The sequence below is a fragment of the Nicotiana sylvestris genome, chromosome 1 (genome assembly GCF_000393655.2).
Source record: "Nicotiana sylvestris chromosome 1, ASM39365v2, whole genome shotgun sequence".
NCBI lineage: Eukaryota > Viridiplantae > Streptophyta > Magnoliopsida > Solanales > Solanaceae > Nicotiana > Nicotiana sylvestris.
Window position 1 is genome coordinate 25,715,638 of NC_091057.1, and position 22,294 is coordinate 25,737,931.

The following is a 22,294-nucleotide window of genomic DNA, read 5'->3' on the forward strand; positions in this document are numbered from 1 at the left end:
AGTCTCATTCATCTAGAGGAGGTAGCACTGTCTTCTAGTTTGAGTGCATGCCGACAAGTTCTTTGCATAGCTCGAACTTGTTCCTTGGTACCACCTTGGTCAGCATATCTGCGGGATTCTCACTTGTAGAAATCTTCAAGACTTTTAGAGATTCATCATCTACCATTTCTCGAATCCAATGATATCTCACATCAATGTGTTTGGTCCTTGCATGGTACATAGAGTTCTTGCTAAGGTCTATTGCACTTTGACTGTCACAATAGACGACATACTCCTTCTGATGCAATCCAAGCTCTTGAAGGAATCGCTTGAGCCATATCATCTCCTTGCCAGTTTCTGTAGCGGCAATGTACTCTGCTTCAGTTGTTGAAAGTGCAACGCACTTCTGCAACTTAGACTGCCATGATATAGCTCCCCCTGAAAATGTAAATAAATATCCAGTAGTAGATTTTCTGTTGTCAATGTCACCTGCCATATCAGCATCTGTATAGCCCTTCAAGATTGGATCAGATCCTCCAAAGCACAAACAATCTCCCGTGGTACCTCTCAGGTACCTGAGTATCCACTTGACTGCTTCCCAATGTTCCTTTCCAGGATTTTCAAGAAACCTGCTGACAACACCAACTGCGTGAGCAATATCAGGTCTAGTACATACCATTGCATACATCAAGCTTCCGACTGCTGAAGCATAAGGAACTTTAGCCATGTTCCCTTTCTCCTCCACTGTTGTAGGACACATCTTCTTACTCAACTTTAGATGACCAGCAAGAGGTGTGCTGACTGGCTTAGCATTCTTCATGTTGAAGCGTTCTAGTACACGTTCAATGTACTTCTCCTGAGATAGCCACAACTTTCTACTTGTTCTCTCTCGAACTATCTTCATCCCTAGAATTTGTTGTGCTGGGCCCAAGTCCTTCATATCAAATGACTTGGACAGATCTCCTTTCAACTTTGCTATCAACCCCTTGTCTTTTCCTACAATTAACATGTCATCCACATACAACAACAATATAATAAAGTTATTCTCAGAAAATCTTTTGAAGTATACACATGGATCAGAATAGGTCTTTAGGTATGTTTGACTTTTCATGAATGAATCAAACTTCATGTACCACTGCCTTGGTGCCTGCTTCAATCCATAAAGACTCTTATTCAATTTGCACACCATGTGTTTCTTTCCAGCTACTTCAAATCCTTCTGGTTGCTCCATATAAATCTCCTCTTCCAAATCTCCATGAAGAAATGCAGTTTTCACATCCAACTGCTCCACTTCAAGATCTAGGCTAGCTGCTAAGCTCAAAATTGTTCGAATAGAAGTCATTTTAACAACGGGGGAGAAAATTTCGTCAAAATCAATACCTTTCTTCTGTTCGAAGCCTTTAACCACCAATCGAGCTTTGTATCTGACCAGCTTGCCATCTCCATCTTTCTTGAGTTTAAAGACCCATTTGCATTTGAGTGGTCTTTTACCCTTTGGAAGTTCAACCAGCTTGTATGTGCCATTTTTCTGGAGAGATTCCATCTCTTCTTGCATAGCTTTCATCCACTGGTTCTTTTCTGGATGGGACAACACCTCCTTAAGACTTTCTGGCTCCCCCTCATCACTGATGAGGACATACTCTGTGGAAGGGTACCTGCGTGACTCTACCCTTGGCCTCTCTGATCTCCTCAGAGGTTGAGGTTGTTCTTCTCCCTGAGTGGGGTGCTCCACTTCCTCGACACCTTCATCAAGTTGCTCCCCCTGCTCAATAACCTCACCAGGTTGCTCCCCCTGCTCGGCAACCTCGTCGGTCGTACTTTCTGCACTTGTGGGATTGTTAGAAGTAGAAGGAATAGTAACAAAGTTAGGAATTATACCATTCTTCGCCTTTTCTGACATATCAGCAGCAGTTCCAACTTCACTTTCTCGGAAGACTACATCTCTACTTCTGATGACCTTCTTCTTTACAGGATCCCACAGTCTGTACCCGAACTCTTCATCTCCATATCCGATAAATATGCAGGGAATAGATTTATCATCCAGCTTTGTTCTCTGCTCTTTTGGTACATGTGCAAAAGCTCTGCAACCGAACACCTTCAGATGCGAGTAGGACACCTCCTTGTTGGTCCAGACTCTCTCTGGGATTTCAAACGCCAACGGAACTGATGGACTCCTATTGATCAGGTAACAGGCTGTCTGAACTGCTTCACCCCAGAATGACTTAGGCAGTTTAGCCATTCTGAGCATGCTTCTCACCTTCTCCACAATGGTGCGGTTCATCCTCTCGGCTACGCCATTGTGCTGTGGGGTTCCAGGAACTGTCTTTTCATGTCTGATCCCATGACTTGAACAATACTCTTCAAATTCCCTTGAAGTGTACTCACCTCCATTGTCACTTCGGAGACGCTTTAGCTTTCGACCCGTCTCCCTTTCTACTAGAGCATGAAACTTCTGGAAAACTTGAAACACCTGATCTTTGGTTTTCAAAATATAAACCCATAATTTTCGTGAAGCATCATCAATAAAAGTAACAAAATATTTGTTACCGCCCATTGATTCAATTTCCATTGGGCCGCAAACATCAGAATATACTAAATCAAGTATATTCAATTTTCTTTCAGACGATGTCTGAAATGAGACTCTATGCTGCTTACCAAATAAACAGTAGTCACAAGGTTTTACCGTTGTACCTTTGGCATAAGAAATGAGTGATTTCTTGGCAAGAATCTGCAATCCCTTCTCGCTCATATGACCCATTCTTTTGTGCCACAAATCTACAGAAATCTCATCTTGTGTCGCGTTCAATTCACCTTGGCATATTTCTGCATTTGTCCTGTACAACGTGCCACGAGCAACTCCCTTTGCAATCACCAATGATCCCTTAGTGAGTCTCCACTTTTGATTTGCAAAATAGCTCTCGTATCCATCTCGGTCTAAAGCAATTCCCGAGATCAAGTTCATCCGTAAATCAGGTACATGCCGCACATCCTTTAGAACCAATGTGCATCCGACATTTGTCTTGATACAAATGTCACCAATCCCCGCAATCTTTGAGTAACTTGTGTTACCCATTTTCACTGTGCCGAAATCACCTGCTACATATCTGCAAAAAAGATCTCTTACCGGTGTGGCATGGTGAGATGCCGCTGTGTCAACCACCCATTCCGACTCTGAACCTGACAGGTGCATGCATTCCTCTTCCTCATTTATAAAGAGGACAACATTATCATTATTTTGCACCATGGCGGCTGTGTTGTCGTCATTCTTCTGGCCACTGGTTTCACCTTTGCCCTTCCTTGGATTTGGGCAATCTCTTTTGAAGTGACCTGGTTGATTACAGTTGTAGCAATTTCTGACTCTTGATTTGGATCGGTTCTTTGACTTCCCACGAGCTCCGGATCTACCATAGTTGTTCGAACTCCTTTGATAACTCCTGCCTCTACCTTCTGTGATGAGAGCCTGTCCTTGATTTTCAGGCTTCTTTCTCATCTTCTCATTGAGTAGAAGAGCCGATGTGACATCTTTCAACTCAATAGTAGTCTTACCGTGCAGGATGGTTGTTGCCAAGTTATCGTACGAAGATGGCAACGAGTTCAATAGCAAGATGGCTTTATCTTCTTCCTCGATTTTCACTCCGAGGTTGGCAAGCTGTGTGATTAGTCCGTTAAACACATTTAAATGTGACAAAAAATTCGTACCTTCACTCATGTGTAGGGCGTATAACTGCTTCTTCAGGTACAATTTATTTGTCAGCGTTTTGGACATGTATAGGCTTTCCAACCTTGTCCAAATTCCTCGTGCAGTGTCTTCATCAATGATGTTATTTACCACATCATCTGATAAGTGCAACCTAATTGCACTAGCAGCTCTTTCATCCAAGTCAGCCCAATCCTCAGCTTTCATGGTATCAGGCTTTTTGGAATCAACATCTAGAACCTTGTGTAATCCTTGTTGGATGAGCAGATCTCTCATCCTTCTTTGCCATGTTGAGAAACCGTTATCTCCGTTGAATTTTGCTACCTCGTACTTTACTCCGGACATTTTTATTTTTTCACCAAGTATAGTACTACCGACAGTGAATAGTATTTCAGTGAACGAGCAGAACCCGTGCTCTGATACCAGTTGTTGGGAATAAACCCCTTACCAAAATAATATTCACGGTAATAAAGCGGAATAATAATGTAGCACCGAGATACGGTAATTAACAAGAATAAAAGAGTAACAATGACACCAAAATTTTTACGTGGAAAACCCTTCTGAATAAGGGAAAAAACCACGACCCCGAGAGGAGCAACTGATATCACTATAGTAAGGAATTTTACAACTTTGTAGGTCGGAGGTAAATACTCCAAAGACCACTACAACACTCAAAAGAAATAACCCTCTTTTGATATTCCCACCTCACTACAATATCGCTCTCTCTCTATTTTCCTCACAGACTATTTTCTTATACCTTGTCTGTGAAACCTTACTCTTTCTTTCTCTCTTTGTTGGTGTGTAGAAATGAGAGTTGAAGCTCTCCTTTTATAGCCAAAGCTTCACCCTCTAAAGCCTACAATATTTGACAATTTACACACACTTTTCACAATTCAACAAAGTTGGCTACCAAACCAAAGAAATTCAACAAGGTTGGCTACCAACCAAACCAAGTCAACAAGGTTGGCTACCAAACCAAAGAAAACTCTTATTAGGCACATGCCTAATACTTCTTCAATGAGATGGACATCATCATTTTGCTTCCTTACTATACCAACAGTCCTCTGCTCATGTACATTATTCAAGGTATAACTATTTCCTTAACTGTTGGATTGGTATTGTTGAATTATGTCGATCACATCTATAAGCTTGAGCAATTAATTAAAGAGAGATCACATTTATTTATTGGATTAAAATAATGTATATCATTGGAAGAAAAAAAGGCGTGAGTTCAGGGAGGTCCGACCAGTGTTCGGACCACGAGGATCCATGGTACACAACTTTACTATTAGACTTGTAAAGAAATATAATTTATACATTATTAACATAATTTTTCACAACTTTATTATTAGACAGTGTAAAGAAATTTATACATTGTTAAAATAATTTTTCGGGTTAATGATCTAACTTTTTGTGGACGGATAATTAACGTGTTGTAGACTTGTAGTTAGTAGTCAAATTATTTTTTCGGGTTATCGATCCAACTGTCTTTAATGGATGGTTAGCTTTTAGTTTATTTATTTTGTCTAAAAGTAATCTTATTATTTGCAACACGCCTTTTATTTTAACTTTTTTTATTTTTTTATGAACCACATAATTGTTTTATAAAAGTCTTTTATAATGGATGATCCTGGGAATTGAAGTCAGAATCTTATATTAAAGTGTGTGAGCATATGATTTTAAAATGAGGTATTCAATGCAGTAGAGTGTGACAAATTTATTTATTTATATCTGCTGTGACAATCTGATTAAGTTTTGGGGTTGTTTGATGAATGAATTAATAAATGCAGGACGTGGTATTCACTCGACTGTGATACCGGGATGTGCTGAGACATATGAAACAGAATCTGGAGAATCCAGAACCGGAGAAAGACGCCGGAGTTTCAATGACAGGCACCAGAAACTCAGACGTTTCAGAGCTGGTGATGTTCTTGCTTTGCCGGCGGGAGTCACTTTCTGGATGTACAATGATGCCGAGGAACCAATTGTCACTGTCTCACTTCTTGACACTTCCAACCACGCTAATCAACTTGATCTCACCTTCAGGGTAAATTTTAATTATCTTAAAATAAAATTATTTGTCAATAGTAATGTCAATATATAAATCAGAATTTTACCGCAACAAAAAAAACAACAACATTAGATTAATTGGAGTTGGAGTAATAATTTATCAGGTTACCATTAATATATTCATAAGATTTTACCTATAATAATCTTATAAGTACTTTTGCATAGAACTTAGGGCCCGTTTGGCCATAAAAAAAAAATTCACCACATTTTTTAGGAAATTTTCTTTTTTAGGAATCATGAAAATTTCAATATTTTTGAATTTTAGAGTTTTTTTTGGAAATTTGAAAAAATCAGCTCTAGTCAATATCTTTTTCACTTAAATTATTTTTTCATTTTTTTCCGGAATTTTACAATTCTCATGTCCAAACACATTTCTACAATGCAGAGCTTCTTCCTAGCTGGAAACCCACAGCGTGGAGTACAACAACAATTCGTAGGAAGACAACAAGAAACAACAATGCAAGAAAGGAGATCAGAACAAGAGACAACATCTAAAGGAGGCAACATTTTCAACGGTTTCGACACTGAGATTTTGTCGGAAGCATTCAACGTCGACGTCGAAACCATAAGGAGACTTCAAGGACAGAACGAAGAGAGAGGTGTAATTGTGAGAGCAGAAGAGCTTCGTTTAACTCTACCTGAAGAATCTGAACAAGAAGAACGAAGGGAACAACAACAAAGAGAAGGAGGAAGATGGCCATTGAATGGGTTGGAAGAAACAATATGTACAATGAAGTTGAGGGAGAATATTGGTCACCCTTCTAGATCTGACGTGTACAATCCACGTGGAGGACGCGTCAGCACTGTTAACAGCTTGAGTCTTCCTATTCTTAACTTTCTCCAACTCAGTGCTGAGCGAGGAACCCTCTACCGGGTACGTATATGTAGGCAAATTTATATACTAGCAGTAGTAGTAGTATACTATTTTCCAAATTTTCTTGCTTATATAAAAATAATTTTGTCGCATTTAACAACCTTACTTTAACAAAATATTTGATATTCTGGAACAACAAGAAATTCTTTAACTTGTTTTAAATATGCCCTTACTACTTACTACTGCTCAAATAAGCAACGATTGTCTCCCAATGACCGGAACAATAAGAAATTCTTTAAATTGTTTTAAATATGTCCTTACTATTACTCAAATAGGCAATGGTAAAGTTATCGTGACTGATTTCTGGAACAACAAGAAATTCTTTAAATTGTTTTAAATATGTCCTTACTACTCAAATTAGTGACTCTTAATTAAGTGTTGGAGTTGTTTCCCGTAACCTACAGCTCACGCTAGAAGCATTTAATATTTATTTACATCACACCCTAGGGTTAAGGCTTTTCCACATAGGGTTAATTGTGCACAGAGGTGCTCTGCCCTTTTAGTTTTCCAAATGCAAACAAAGTTTCTAGAGACATATGGAAAAAAAGGAAAAGTTTGACAAATTCAGGGATGGTGGAGCAGAATTTTAGAGGAATTTTTCAAAAGATGACTGACCCTTCCTTCGCATAATTAAATTTTTTATATCATTAGCTACATGTGAAATGTAAACATGTGGATAACTAGCTCTATGTTGCTTGGCTTTGCAGAATGCAATAGTTGCACCACACTGGAACATGAACGCCCACTCTATCATCTACATCATCAGAGGAAGCGGCCGAATTCAGGTGGTGGGAAACGCGGGACGATCAGTATTCGACGACGAAGTCAGAGAGAATCAGCTACTAATTGTGCCACAGAACTTTGCCATAGTGAAGAGAGCAGGCAATGAAGGACTAGAGTACATTGCTTTTAAGACTAATGACAATGCAATGGTTAACCCACTGGCTGGAAGATTATCAGCACTTAGAGCAATGCCAGAGGAAGTGTTAATGAACTCTTACCAAATTTCTAGGCAAGAAGCTAGGAGTTTGAAGTATAATAGGGAGGAGTTGACTGTTTTTGGACCAGGGTCTAGATCTAGCAGGAGAGAAGAATATGCTTAGAAAATGGAAATAAGTGTAATGTAATGTTTGAATCTTATGTTGTGTTTTGCTATGTTTTAAGTTGGGCCTTGTATTATAAGAGAATAAAATGGCTGAGAGTCTGGTTTTAAGAACTTGTACTGCGGAAGTTCTTGTGTTTAAATTATGAGTTAATTACATGAATCACCAATAAAAGAACTTTGATTTCCTAATGTTATGAGCCAAGCGTACGTACCCTATTTAGCAGTTCTTATTTTCTATACACATCCAAATTTAGGCTATGCTGTCTCAGTTTTATTAAAACGGCACATCTCGATTATCGTGAGTTAATAAATTAAACTTTGAAGCTAAATTGGATAAGTTTAACTTAATATTTTAAAATTAAATTTTAATATATAAAAATTATACGAAAAATATTACTAAGTTACACTCATTTTTTAAAATATTGGTCAACTTTCACATAGTTTAAAAATATGTTATTTAATTTGAAATGGAGAGTGTATTTTGAAACGGAGGGTGTATTAGTTAAAAAATTAGGCTATTTTAGTTTAAAGTTTCTCCGAGTGCGAAGAACATGACTCGGAGAACATGAAGATACGACAACATTTATTAAATGTCATATTAAGCTTCTTAAATTCGTTTATTAATATTTATTTTACATACGACATTTATAATCACTTTAGAATGAATTCCCTCAACTTCTAGACTAAATCCTGCAACAAAGCTTTTTGAAACCATTTCTCCATGAGTCAAGCTTTTCATTGTCAGTAATTCTCCTTCAAAAATGTTGCACAAGAAGTCATACAGGAAAAAAAATTATAACTATATAATAAATGGAATTCTTTCCTCTTCGGTTATAACAAATTAGGATACCAAAAATAATAGATTGGGATTCTAAAAAATAGACATACCTTATAATGGGTATAATAGCAGCAACTGAAAATAGAAAAGAAAGAAAATAAGGCAAAAGAAAAAGAGGAAAAAGTATCTTATAATTTTTCAAATGTACAATTTTTTTGTTGTGCCTACTTCACTCATTTCAGTCTTCTTGATTGGGTTAACTTGAGGAGAAATATTAGATTGGTTACTTTTATAGTTTACAAAATTCAATATTTAGCAAATTATAGAATAAAAGATACAAAAATAATATAAAACCACAAAGATTTTTCATTTTATATTGAAAAATACTTTGTTAAATATAGCTAAGGTAGCTTCAGACAACTTTTACGCCATCAAAATTCTTATAGCGTAGTTTTTTGAACTTCTACCTCAACCCTTTATCAAAATCCCTTTACTCAGCCTGAGACTGTTTATATATAGAGCCATAAATAAAATTTGGAGTTGCTCCTTTTCCTAGAATTCGAACAAACCCGATGAGTATCTGGTCGCATAACTTGTGCATATATATTATTGGGAGCACTTCCAGAGACATTTAACTCAGAATACACCTTAGCAAGTTAATCATTTCTTTCTTCTTCTTCTTTTAAAAGAACAGTAAAATAATGAAAAGTTATAATTTGTAGTGGTCACTTGCTAGCACTTGGTTCACTTCTTCAACCACCTATATCATTATAAAATCAATCTACATATTAACTTCGTGAACTACCAACGTAACTGATCTAAACCGGCCGCATTTGATAAATTTTTTCCTGTTTCATTCCTCTAGAATATGAAGGTTGATTCTTTGTTAATCACTTCAGTAGTACTAAAATGGATCGGAAACTAGTTCTTCTTTCCATGTTTGTCATTAAACTTAATTTCTAATATAATTTGGAATGGGCAAAAGAAGCATTTGAGTTGCTTGAAAAATTAGCAATTTATTCTATTTCACGTAGTGCTTTGCAAGCACTCACAATACCTCAAAAGTAACTACCAGAATATTATCCAATTACTTGGAATAAAAAAATTTAATCTTGTTAATGACTATTTCTTGTATCCAATTCAATTGAAACTCACTAAGTTATCAATATCACTATTTAACTCAAACATAATAAATTAAAGATACCCATATCAGAGGAGCAATAAGATATACCTTGAATTTAGAATTAACAATGGTTCGGACGATTATATTGATTAAAACACCTTGAAATCTAGACAATTTGTGGCTGAAAGTAACGTTTCTTGCGGCACCAAAGCTTCCGCCTAACTCTTCCTTCTCTATTTTGCTCCACAATTTGCAAGACCGATACTTCCCTTAATCCCCCTTCTAATCTTAACGTCTGGTACAAAGTGGATCCCGTTATCTTCTCAAATTTGATAATTCAATTGTTGGTGTATTTAGTTTCTTTCTTTGGGACTTGGTTGCGGGTGAAACCCTTTTTTTGTTGACTTTATCAAGTCTTTCTCATGGGTTTGGCCCATTATCTTTAATCCTTTTTTTTTTAACCTTTTCTTATCTTTTTATTATATTATTATTATTTTTTTGGCTAAAGACCTATATATCCTTATTAAAAAAAATATGGAGTATCACCCAAATCAACTATAATGTCTCAACTTTCAAATAATTAAAATATTAAATATTTTTAAAAAATATTAAAAAACTACACATTTAATTACCTCTCAAAAAGTAAATAATCAATAAACTTTATAAGTAATATACTTTTAAAATATTACTCCTTCATAAATAAGTATAATTGAAGTAAAGAATAAAAGTCTCATAATTTTGGCAGACACAAAGCTAAGAAACAAAGAGTAATAACGAGTGAAGATATAAATTTCGGCTACTCATTTTCAAAAGAAATATTCAAATGATATTTACCTTCATGATGCTTTCACTCAAATAGTAAAAATGCAATACTATGACAAAATATTTTAGTTAATCTCAAACTTCATATTTATATATATGAATATAACTTTTATCATTCAATTGTTAAATTATTTTGAGGGCCAATATTACTAATTAGAAAATTAAACATTTTGTTTACGTAATAACTCCCAAATGCTGAGGATAGACGTGTTCAAGATGCACAATTAGACATTTATGGCGTAAGCCTCACACATGAGTCGTCGCAACAAGTGCCTTTCCAGGAGTGAGTCATGGACGAGTCCCAAAAAGATTTTTAAGACATTAATCGACAATCGCATAACTCGACTATTCGGACGTGCACATATATCCAGTTTAGGGTAAAAAATGCTATGACACGTGGCCGTCCAAAAAAGGGACACGTGGAATTCAAGACGGGGGGATGGCCAAAGGCCGAAGACAACTGTTCTGTTTGTCACCGAAAAAGAATAAGGTTCATAAATGTGTGATAAATGCTCTGGGTCCTGTAGCATTTAATAAAGAATATTCCGTGGCATTAAGAGCGATTGCCTGTTACAGGAAATTTGGCATTTATGTTTACCATTACATCCTCATCAATGGCCCTTATAATTGATATTAAAGAAGGGCACAATTCTAGGACCTCCTTTCCTAGACATAACTGCAAATAGTAAGCTCAGTTATCATTGTAAAGGACACGAATTTTCTGGAAAACTTATACTATATTCTATACAAAGCTTAATATAATCTCACTTTCTTGTTTTTTAATTTCATTATTGTTATGCCCGGAAACCTTGTTCCTGGAATTGTTGCTCCTATTATTTCGTCAATATTTTAAGGCTAAGTATTGCATAATTCTTTGATTATTTTATTATTTCAGGATCAAATTAGTTCACTTGTCTAGAAATCACGTATAAATTCAACTGTACCATTTTACGAGTAAACAGATTGGCATCCACTGTGGAGCCTAGACAATCGTACAATTAAATTGATCCTTGCCTTTTTTTACTGGCGTGTTTTGATTATTTTGTCTTAGAAAAAGTCATAAGAAATGGAAGATAACACTGTTAACAACACGTACAACCTCGAGATTCGAGGAGATCAGCCTCATTTCAAGGACTCAATCAGTGACAACCACAATGAGGGGAATGGTGCCATACCGGTGCATGACAAGAAACATCCTCGACAGGTTTGGGAGACAACTCCGGATGATGTTGATGAGGAGCATGTCGTTGACATGGTAAGGGTCTTGCAAGAGCAACATGCGATCATTTTAGGCCACCTCATGCAACATGATAAGGTTATGACGGAGTTGAAGCAGGTGCTATCGGGGGCTTCAAATAATGCAAACAGACGAGATCCAATTCCTCCTTGTATTCCCACTAACCAAACAATGTAGAGGGTCGACAACAACACACTCAGGGGTGAAGTTGGCTCCGATAGGGGCTGAGGGAGCGGATCCGGCCTCAATAACGAGAACGATCCTTTCAAAAATGAACTTTTACGATTTATGAGGGTAGTAAATGCCCGTATGGACCAAATGTCGGGCGTGCCACTAGTACTGAATGTCTCGGACTCAAGGAAGTATACTCAATTGCCATACAAGCCAAGTGTGATACCAGAATGATTTCTGAAGTGGTTCAAAATGCCTGAAGTGCCAAAGTATGATGGAACTTTAGACGCTCAGGAGCATATTACCACCTACACAATGGCAGTGAAGGGAAATAATTTAGCTCCTCACGAAATTGAATCTGTGTTGCTAAACAAATTTGGAGAAACTCTCACGAGGGGAGCCTTGACGTAGTATTCACTGTTACCCGAGCATTCCATAGATTCCTTTGAAATGCTTGTAGACTCATTCATGAAGGCTCATGCCGGAGCTAGAAAAGTACATGCCCAAAAGGCCGATTATATTCAGGATTGCACAAGGTGAGTCTGAGTTACTATGAGAATTCGTTACCTGATTCCAGAAGGAAAGAATGTTGCTCCCGGCTGTCCCATATGAATGTGAAACTGTAGCATTCACCAAGAGATTGAATCCGAGAAGTTCAGACGTTTCTAGGAAACTGAAAGAAAACCTTCTTGAGTTTCAAGCAACGACTTGGGTGGATCTCCACAACTAGTATGAGTAAAAAATAAGGATCGAGGATGATCAGGTTAGCTTTCCATCATCGACCAAAGGACTGGAGAAGAACAGAGAAAAATCAAAAAGATGATTACAACACGGACAGACGGACTTCGATGGGCCGATTTTGCCCTACGAGTGGACCGAAGGCTGTGGCATAGGTTTCCGGACAACAGACAAATTTGCAATTTATAGGAGGACTAATCGTTGTCGGCAATAGATCACTATAGGATAAAGAAACATCAGGGTCACGAGATCCTTCTTACCCCAAGTTATCGGAATAACACTTCAACGTCAGTATAGTGGAATTGGTATTAGCCATGAGAAACATTAGAGGCACGGTTCCCGAGACCAATGAGATATGATCTCAGCCAGAGGGATCCCAACTTATGGTGTGAATACCATGGGACAAATGGCCATCGGACAGGGGACTGCCGACACCTTCAGGAAGAAGTGGCAATATTATTGAAGTATGGTCACCTTAGAGAGTTCTTAAGCGACTGAGCTAAGAACAATTATGGTTGTAACAGAGACAATGCGGAACGCTCGAAAGTAGGAGAAGAACCCTCACGCCAAACGATCAATATGATCTTCAGAGGGAATGAGATTAATGGGGTCACCTTTTTGGTAGGAAAGAAACGAAAGTATCAATAACTTATAGTAAAAGGCTTTGGGAAGACGATATCACTTTTATGGAGGAGGACGCAGGCGGATTACTGCTACCACACAAAGACGCACTGGTAATTTCTTTAAATGTGCTAGATTTTAAGATTAAACATGTTCTAGTGGGTCCAGGAAGTTCGGCTAATATCATGCAACGGAAAGTACTAGAGCAAGCTAAACTCACCGGAAGCATTATTCCGATCACAAAGCTCCTCGCCGGATTCAACCTCGCAAGTGTGACAACCCGGGAATGAGTAATGAAAACAACTATTTTTGAAGTGGTAGATGGTGATATGGGATGCAATATCATTCTGGGAAGACCCTGGTTGCACGAGATGAAAGTTGTACCATCAACATATCATTAATTGCTGAAGTTTCCAATGCCCGAAGGAATTAAGCAGATAAGGGGAGATCAACTGGTGGTGAGGGAGATGAATGCAATTTCGGTTTCCAGTAGCAAAGGAAAGGAACACATGGCATAGCAATTATAGGAACTGGCACCTACTACCGAACTAGAAGAAGTTAGCCCGGGGATAGAGGCATCATAATATTATCAGATGCCGAGATATTTCCAAGTTCTATAAGAGACGGATGAAACGAAATCCACAACGGATGAGCTGGAGCAAGTTGCATTGTTCGAAGAATTCCTAGAAAGGAAATTCCACTTGGGGATGGGACTGCCCCCGAAGCTCAGGTCTGATTTTATTAAATTCCTTAAATCTAATGCCGATTGTTTTGCATGGTCGCATGAGGATATGACAGGCATACCGACATAGGTAGTCGTACACAAGTTAAGCTTGGATCCCAATATACCTCCGATAAGACAAAAGAAACGCCCTATTGCCGAAGCCAGGGACAAATTCGACAAAGAAGAGGTAACCCGCTTACTTAATATCGATTCGATCTGAGAGGTAAGATATCCAAACTGGCTAGACAATGTAGTGGTAGTTCCTAAGAAGAATAATAAATCTCACATATATGTAGATTAGAAAGATCTTAATAAGGCATGCCCGAAAGACTAGTTCTCACTGCCAAACATCGATCAATTGATTGATTCCACGGCTGGTCACGAGTTAATGAGTTTCCTTGATACTTATTCTGGGTACAACCAAATTAAGATGAACCCAAAGATCAGGAAAAGACTTCGTTTACAACGAATTTCTGTAAATATTATTATAATGTGATGCCCTTTGGGTTGAAAAATGCAGGAGCCACTTATCAACGGCTCGTGACTAGGATGTTTGAGAATCAAATAGGGAAAACTATGGAAGTTTATATAGACGATATGCTCGTTAAGTCTTTAAATGTAGATGATCACTTTAAATATCTACAATAAACTTTTGACATTCTGAGGAAGCATAATATGAAACTTAATCCGAGAAATGTGTGTTCTGGGTTAGCTCTGATAAGTTTTTGGGATTTCTGGTATCACAAAGAGGGATTGAGGTAAACCCCGATAGGATCAAGGCCATAAAAGACATCCCGGACCAACTTTCAAACATGAAGGAAGTCCAAAGGCTCACGGGGAGATTGACAGCTTTGAGCAGGTTCATTTGTCATCGAAAAAATATCATCGCTTCTTCGCACTGCTCAAAAGAAAAATAATTTCGAATGGACTCCGGAGTGCCAGTAGGCTTTGAGGAATTTGAAGAAGTACGTGTCAATCCCTCCATTGCTTTCAAAACCAAAAGAAGGTGAAACGTTGCTAGTTTACCTTGCCGTCTCGGAAGTTGTGGTAAGTGCTATTTTAGTCCGAGAGGACGAAGGTACACAATATCCCATTTATTATGGTAGCAAAATTTTAATGGGAGCAGAAACTCGCTACCAACATTTGGATAAACTAGCCTTAGCTCTCATAGTTGATGCTCGGAAGCTAAGGCCCTACTTCCAATGCCACCCGATAGCTGTGGTGACTACTTTCTCTTTGCAAAACATCCTCTATAAACCCCAGCTCTCGGGTAGATTCGCCAAATGGGTCGTCGAAATGAGTGAATTCAACATAGAATATAAACCAAGGACTGCAATTAAGTCACAAGTTTTGGCTGACTTCTTGGTCGATTTTAGTCCGGGATTATTGCCTCTAGCAACCAAGGTGGCAGTAATGGTGTCGTAATCGACATCAAGATTTTGGACCTTGTTTATGGATGGATATGCCAACATAAAAGGTCCCGAGCTCAGAATAGTCTTAATCATGCCTTCAAGAGAAACCCTAAGGCAAGCCATCAGAACGGCCCCTTTAACTAACAATAAAGCAGAGTATAAAGCTTTGATTGTAGGGCTCGAATTGGCCTGGGGACTTGATTACAAGGTCATTGAAATCAAATGTGACTCACAGCTGGTGGTAAATCAGGTCTACGGAATCTTCGAAACCAAAGAGGAACACATGCAACAATATGTGGTAAAGGTCCAGGCTCTATTGACGTAATTTTGGGAGTGGTCAGTTACTCATATCCCAAGGGAGGATAACATAGAAGTAGATGCATTGGAAAACCTAGGATCATCGACGAAAATAAAGGGATCAGAGTACGGGACAGTAGTACAACTGATGAACTCAGTCCTGGATGCGGATGGTTACTATGAGGTAAATTCAACTAATTTTATCTAGCACTGGAGAATGAAATTATCGGTTATCTCGAGCATGGGAAGTTGCCCAAGGACCCTAAAGCATCACGGGTGCTGCACACCACAGCAGCACGATATAGTTTCAAGAGAGGCCAATTGTATAGAAAATCTTGCCCACTGGCCCGATGCTTAGGGGCCTCCAAAGCTAACTATGTCATGAGAGAGGTCCACGAAGGGATATGCAGCAACCACTCGGGCAGATTACTTAGTGCTAAAGTTGGTAAATGTAGGATATTACTGGTCCTGCATGGAACAGGATGCCAAAGACTTTATACGGAAATAAGTACCAACGCTATGCACCACTAGTGCATCAATCAGCAGAACCCTTACCACTGACTCGTGGCCGTTTATGAAATAGGGGGTGGACATCGTCGGACCGCTACCACTGACTCCAAGAAAGGTAAGATTTCTTTTAATTTTCACTGGCTATTTTTCTAAGTGGGTGGAAGCAGGTCCTTGTCAGAAGATCAGAGAATGCGAAGTGTTCGATTTCTTGTGGGAAAATATAATTTGCAGGTTCAGAATACCAAAAGAGATAGCATGCGACAATGGGTCATATTTTATCGGTGCAAAGGTTACAAATTTCCTCGAAGATTTAAAAATAAAGAGGATCACATCTTCACCCTATCATCCGAGCACCAATGGTCAAGCGGAGTCAATGAACAAAGTGATTATTCAAAACCTCAATAAAAGGTTGGAAGCGGCTAAGGTAATTGGCCCGATGAATTACCTAGTGTTCTATGGGCATACCAAATAACGACCAAGTCGAGTCCCTTGTGTACGGTGCAGAAGCTTTAATCCCAGTAGAAGTAGGTGAACCCACCTCGAGATATTTCTAGGTAGATGAATCGAACAACGAAGCAATGTTAGTCAACTTGGAGCTGCTCGAGGAACGCAAGGACTTGGCGTATGTAAGAATGCCAGCTCAAAAGTAGAGAATGGAGCGGTATTATAATAAAAGATCCGACCTCCGTTATTTCAAAGTATGACACTTTGTCCTAAGGAATGTAACTCAAAATACCTAAGAGCTCAATGCGGGGAAGCTGGGTCCAACATGGGAAGGCCCCTACCGGGTTTTAGCTATCACCGAGAAAGGTTCATACGAGATGAAGAACCAGAATGGAGATAAGTTGCCCAACAACTGGAATGTGGCACACCTTAAAAGATATTATTACTGATGAACATTATTCGATCAGAAAGTATGTGATGCACTCTTTTCCCCTTCATTTAGTTTTTGTCCCAATTGTATTTTTCTGTCAAGGTTTTTCACGAGGCAACGACATAAAGCATACTACAAAAATAGCAACAATAAGACCTTTAATAGCAAGGCAAACAAGCAAGGATCCACTCGGGGACGGTTAGATAATCTTTTGCTCTATAGCAAATTCCCACTGGGAAGTTAAGTTTGCTATTGAGCAAAGGTTAACCCACCATTCATGAGCACAAACCACTAGAGGGTTGTTAGATAGTCTTTTGATCGATAGCATAGATTCCTGAGGGGAAGTAAAATATGTTACCAAGTTAAGGATTATCAAGCAATTCATTGGTGGAATCTTTGAAGATACAAGACTTCAAGTGTTCCAATTCTCACTCTTCGCATTCGAACACTAGGGAAAAAAATATGAGGATATGGCAACAATGACTGCCACGTAGACCAGGAAATAAAAAACTGGAAACATAATTGCATCATGGGGACCAGGGACTGCGCGACCAGCCTCGTAGAAATAAGTTTTCAAGATAGCCATAAGTAATGGCAATTTCTTTTCAGCATAGCAAATTTTTATGTACTTTTGAAAATAGAAAGAATTAAATGAAATGAAATCCTTTTGTTTTTATCTTGTTTCTTGTATGAACGATGAATTAACTTTGTCATTTGAAGGTTAAGCAATTACTTCAACTGCTAGTGCCGTAATGAACAAGAGACATCCTCTTCAAGAGCACCGTAAATATAAGAGGGACCTCTCTTATGAAAACACTCACATTAAAAGGTTGGTTTCGGAAGAATTTATGCCCGAAATCAAAATGCCTTTGGGAAAAAATACACCCGAGGATATATACGGAAGGACGCAAAAAGGAAACTTGCGGAAATACTTATAGAAGCCCTCACGTAAAAGGATTGATGCCCGGAACCAAAATATTTTTGGGGAAAATACATCCAAGGCTACACATAATACAGAAACAAAAAAACGTGCGCAAAGTTCTTAAGCAAATGCAAAGGTTAAACACTTGCATGGATATTCAAACGAAAGTAAGACTCAAACAATACTTGAGCAAAAAGATGTCTTTATTTACAAAAACATGCCAAAACAGCACATGTACAAGAATTGGAAAAAGAAAAGAAAAGTTAAATTGCAGTATATCCGGAACCAGGAGGAAGAGAAGTGTCCGCGTCCCCGGGAGAAGTAGATGGATCCACCGATGGCTTGATATTTTCACTAGTTTGGCCTTCAGCATCACCGTCCTCCGATTATTCTTCAGTTCCCGAGAACTCGGAACTGGAACCATAAGGACCAGGAGCATCAGACTGCGTCGGGAGTCAATTTTTAGTAGCTAACTCAAGCTCACAGGCCTTAGCAATTTCGACATCAAAATCAATGATGCCGGATTTGGCCTCTTCCAAGGTTTTACTCCTCATGATATACATAGCATAAGTTTTCTCAATAACGAGGAAAGTCGTTCGACGCTTAATTTCTTCTTTGAGTTAGATTACCTCGGCAGAAAGGCTTTCCTAAGCAGACCTAACAGATCTAAGACTTACATCAAGGTCACAAACAGTTGAACTAAAGAGCCTATTATGCTTGATAGTTTTCCTGTACTTCTCTTCCATCTGGGCATGTTTCGCTCCCACAGCAACAAGTTCTTCAATTTGGAGTTCAAGGCTGCCTCTAAGTTAGTCACTCTTTCAGCGGAGGCAGCCTTGCGTTTGGTTGCGGCAAGAACGACATTATGGACTTCGACCCATCTGGATATGGCTTCGTCAAATCTAACCCTCAGAGGGCCAATTTATTGGCTAAAGGTTACCACTTCTTGCTTGCTTTGCTGCAAACGAGCCTCCAATACAACAGCCTCAGCAGCTTTGGTTTCCAATTCCGAGAGGCGAATAACGACTTGGTCCCGTTCTACCAAAAGTAGATTCCACTCGGAAGTAAGTTCCTCATTCTCATGAATCAACCTCTGAAGGCCCTCAGATGCAAGAAAGTTGGCCTACAAAGCAAGAAAAGAAAAATTTAGGATATGTTCATACCGAAAAAGAAGAAATAATGAAGGAAGAAGGGAACGCAGCGCTACGACGTTGTGCGTGACGTTGTTCAAAAAACACTTTCCCGAGAGTGCCCGAATCTTTTCCCAATCGTTTTCTGAAGCCAAAGGCTTCAGATAATTAGCAAGCTCCATCAGCCGTAATAGACGGTTACCTCCGGTAGAGACCGAAAGAGTAACATTCCTCCTCCTTTGTGGATCTTCAGAAGGGGAAGCATAATTTTGCCATAAATTCCTATGAACTGGGAACTGGGGAAGAGGAACACCTTCTTTGTGGTCAGGTGTGGCCGTTGGAGATAATGTAGCAGTTGCTGGTAAAAGAGTGGATGAAGATGGAAGTGATGTAGCAGTTGATGGTGTTAGTGAAGATGAAGATGAAGATGATGGAGTTCAAAGGTGTGAAGCAGCTGCATCAAATGTTGTGCTGGTTGTTGGGTGCTTGCCAACCAAAGACGGTAGGACCCGGTACTCAACCCCGCAGTACCAAGCACAATAATAGGGTCCCGAAAATGGGAGTTGGCATTATCTACCAAATCAAACTTTCCCCAAATCATTGAGGCATCATCCTTGGTTAGTGTAACTGTCTCAACAGGTCGAGCATCCTGTTGAGATGATGAAGATTATCATCTTCTATGTAGAGAAGCTCCCTTATCACTAGCTTCTTCATCATCATCATTCATCATTGTGTCTATGACCAGCCCAGAAGGAGGTCCAGCCACTATCACTACCGGAGATGACTCTAGGGCATCAGTCTTCACCCTCTTATTCTTTTCCTGGGCCACGGAGGAGTGTCTTTTCTTTGGTTGTTTATCCTCCAACCGGGGACTCCGTAAAGAAATATTTGTGCCCGAAGTAGGCCCGGAGACACCTGTTCGAGTAAGCGTCTCCTAAAGCAGCCTTGCTGCATCAGTAGGATCAGCCAAGATGTCCTCCTCGGGACAATAATAGAGCCCGCGGGTAGACCTAATTTCGTAGACAAGTCGGAAGGTCCATAAAGTTCTTCACAGGAAAAATTGAAACGAGGTGAGTTTGAATTACCATGATTTTTGGCTTTCCACCCGTATTTAGGGGTCAGTTCTTTCCACAAACCATTTTCGGGCGTCTTAACGTCCAAGATCTTCTAAATCCAAACCTTCAACCACCAGTGGGATCTATAGAGTTGCTAAAACATGTGAAGGATGGAGGATCATACGGCTATAGAGGAATATTCAGTAAAAGGAAATACTAAACAAAGAGCTTACGAGTGTGGTTCCAAGTGGCCGTAAAGGATAAAGATGTTGCCAGAATGATGTCATTGGTGGCAATTGCAACGAACCATTCCATCCATCCATGGTCGTTATCATCATCCATGCTAGATAACAGAGCATGGTGTCCACGCTTGCAGAGGTTTATCATTCCCCCATGGAAGATCTTGGGAGAATAGAGATTCATTATATGAGCTAAGGTTAGCTCTTCCCAGTCTCCTGGCACAAACACCAAAGGCAAGCAACCGTCCTCTACACATATGGACTTACTTGTGCCAAACACACTTGGTAGCAGAGACAAAACTCCGCAATTACGGAGTCAAGCTCTGCACTCAAAGAGAATCCACCCAAAGTAAAGGGATACGTGCAAAGGTATGTAAAACTCTCCTTGGGTAGGGTCACTCGCTCCGATAGATCGGGAGCAATAATGTCCAAATCATGGCAGTGACAGTCTTCCTTCACAATAGGAATCCTAGAAGGACGGATGGAAAAAGAGTGCCTACTAATAGTCCATGTACGAGAGTTAACAGTAGGGAATTTCTCTTCGAAGTATTTTATGGTAATAAGACTTCTAGGGATGATAGAGCCCACTGTTGGAGGAACAAAGTCCTTGGCCTTGTTCTTGCTCTTTGAAGAACTGGTGCGCTTTGAGGAAGAAGCCATTGTATGGAAAAAGAAGAAGGTTTTTTGTTTGAAGAGAGTTAGGGAAAAGATGGAGAACAAAAATGTAAGTAAGATAAGGGAAGCTTGGAAAATTATGAAGTACAAGGGAGAAGGATGATGCATATAAGAAAAAGTTTTGGCGGCTAAATTCATGGCGAAGATTACCTCGATAATCGGCAAAAGCTGTACTGAATCATGGGTAAAAGATGCTATGACACGTTATGTGTCACGACCCAGATTTCTCACCCTCGGGAATCGTGATGGCACCTAAGAGCTAGGCAAGCCAATCATTCTAAATATTTTACCTTTTCTATTTTAACCCACTAACAGTTGTGAATTAACATTATATAAACAGCGAAAACAATAAAGTGGAAGAATGAAATGTAACAACTTAAAATAATACCGATACAATTTCATAAACGTAAGCTACCCAGAACTGGTGTCACAATCTCACAGACTGTCTAAGAATACTATAAATTGGGGTCCTAAAGATAAATACAAAACTGTTTCTGAAATACATAAAAGAAACAGTATGGAAAGATAGAAGGAGACGCCAAGGCCTGCGGACGCCTGCAAGACTACCTCGGGTCGCTTGATGGATTGAAGGAAGCAACCTCACTGTGGTCCAAAACCTGCAGCACTGGGATCTGCACACAGTGCAGAGTGTAGTATCAACACAACCGATCCCATGTGCTGGTAAGTGCCTAGCCTAACCTCGGCGAAATAGTGATGAGGCTAGGACAAGACTACCAAATAAACTGGTGTAGTTAAATCATATACAGCGGAAAAATAAAGGCAAAAATTTACAGTTAAGGATAGAAGGGGGAAACATGTTGCGGGGAACAACAAGTAACAACAGAAAACCAATAGATAAATATAAAGAACACCATAATTCAATTATCACCAAGAATCGGAAATAAAAGACAAGTGCACGACATCACCCTTCATGCTTTTACTCTCGTCCTCACCATAAGAATTAATATAATCGGTATGGCATCACCCTTCGTGCTTTTACCTTACATAATCATGGCATGAAATTATCCTTCGTGCATTGTCACTCAAATCATGGCACGACATTGTACATCATGCGGCACGGCATCACCCTTTGTGCTTTTACCTTACAATATTGGCACGCCATCACCCTTCGTGCATTAACACTCTCAAAATCATGCACGACATCACCCTCTTTAAGCGAAGCCTCTTCCAGTAGAAGAATATCCTTCAGCAGACCTTCCTCTTTCAAACCCCCTGAGGGA

General features: G+C 39.2%; 1 protein-coding gene across 1 annotated transcript; it reads left to right on the forward strand.

Annotated features, from left to right (window-relative positions):
- Positions 1-4,698: 4,698 nt before the first annotated feature.
- Positions 4,699-7,820, forward strand: LOC104215715 (11S globulin seed storage protein 1-like). Its single transcript, XM_070174601.1, has 4 exons — positions 4,699-4,762; positions 5,467-5,723; positions 6,132-6,620; positions 7,328-7,820. The coding sequence occupies exons 1-4, from the start codon at positions 4,699-4,701 to the stop codon at positions 7,721-7,723; spliced, it is 1,206 nt and encodes a 401-aa protein (XP_070030702.1). The 3' UTR covers positions 7,724-7,820.
- Positions 7,821-22,294: the final 14,474 nt, after the last annotated feature.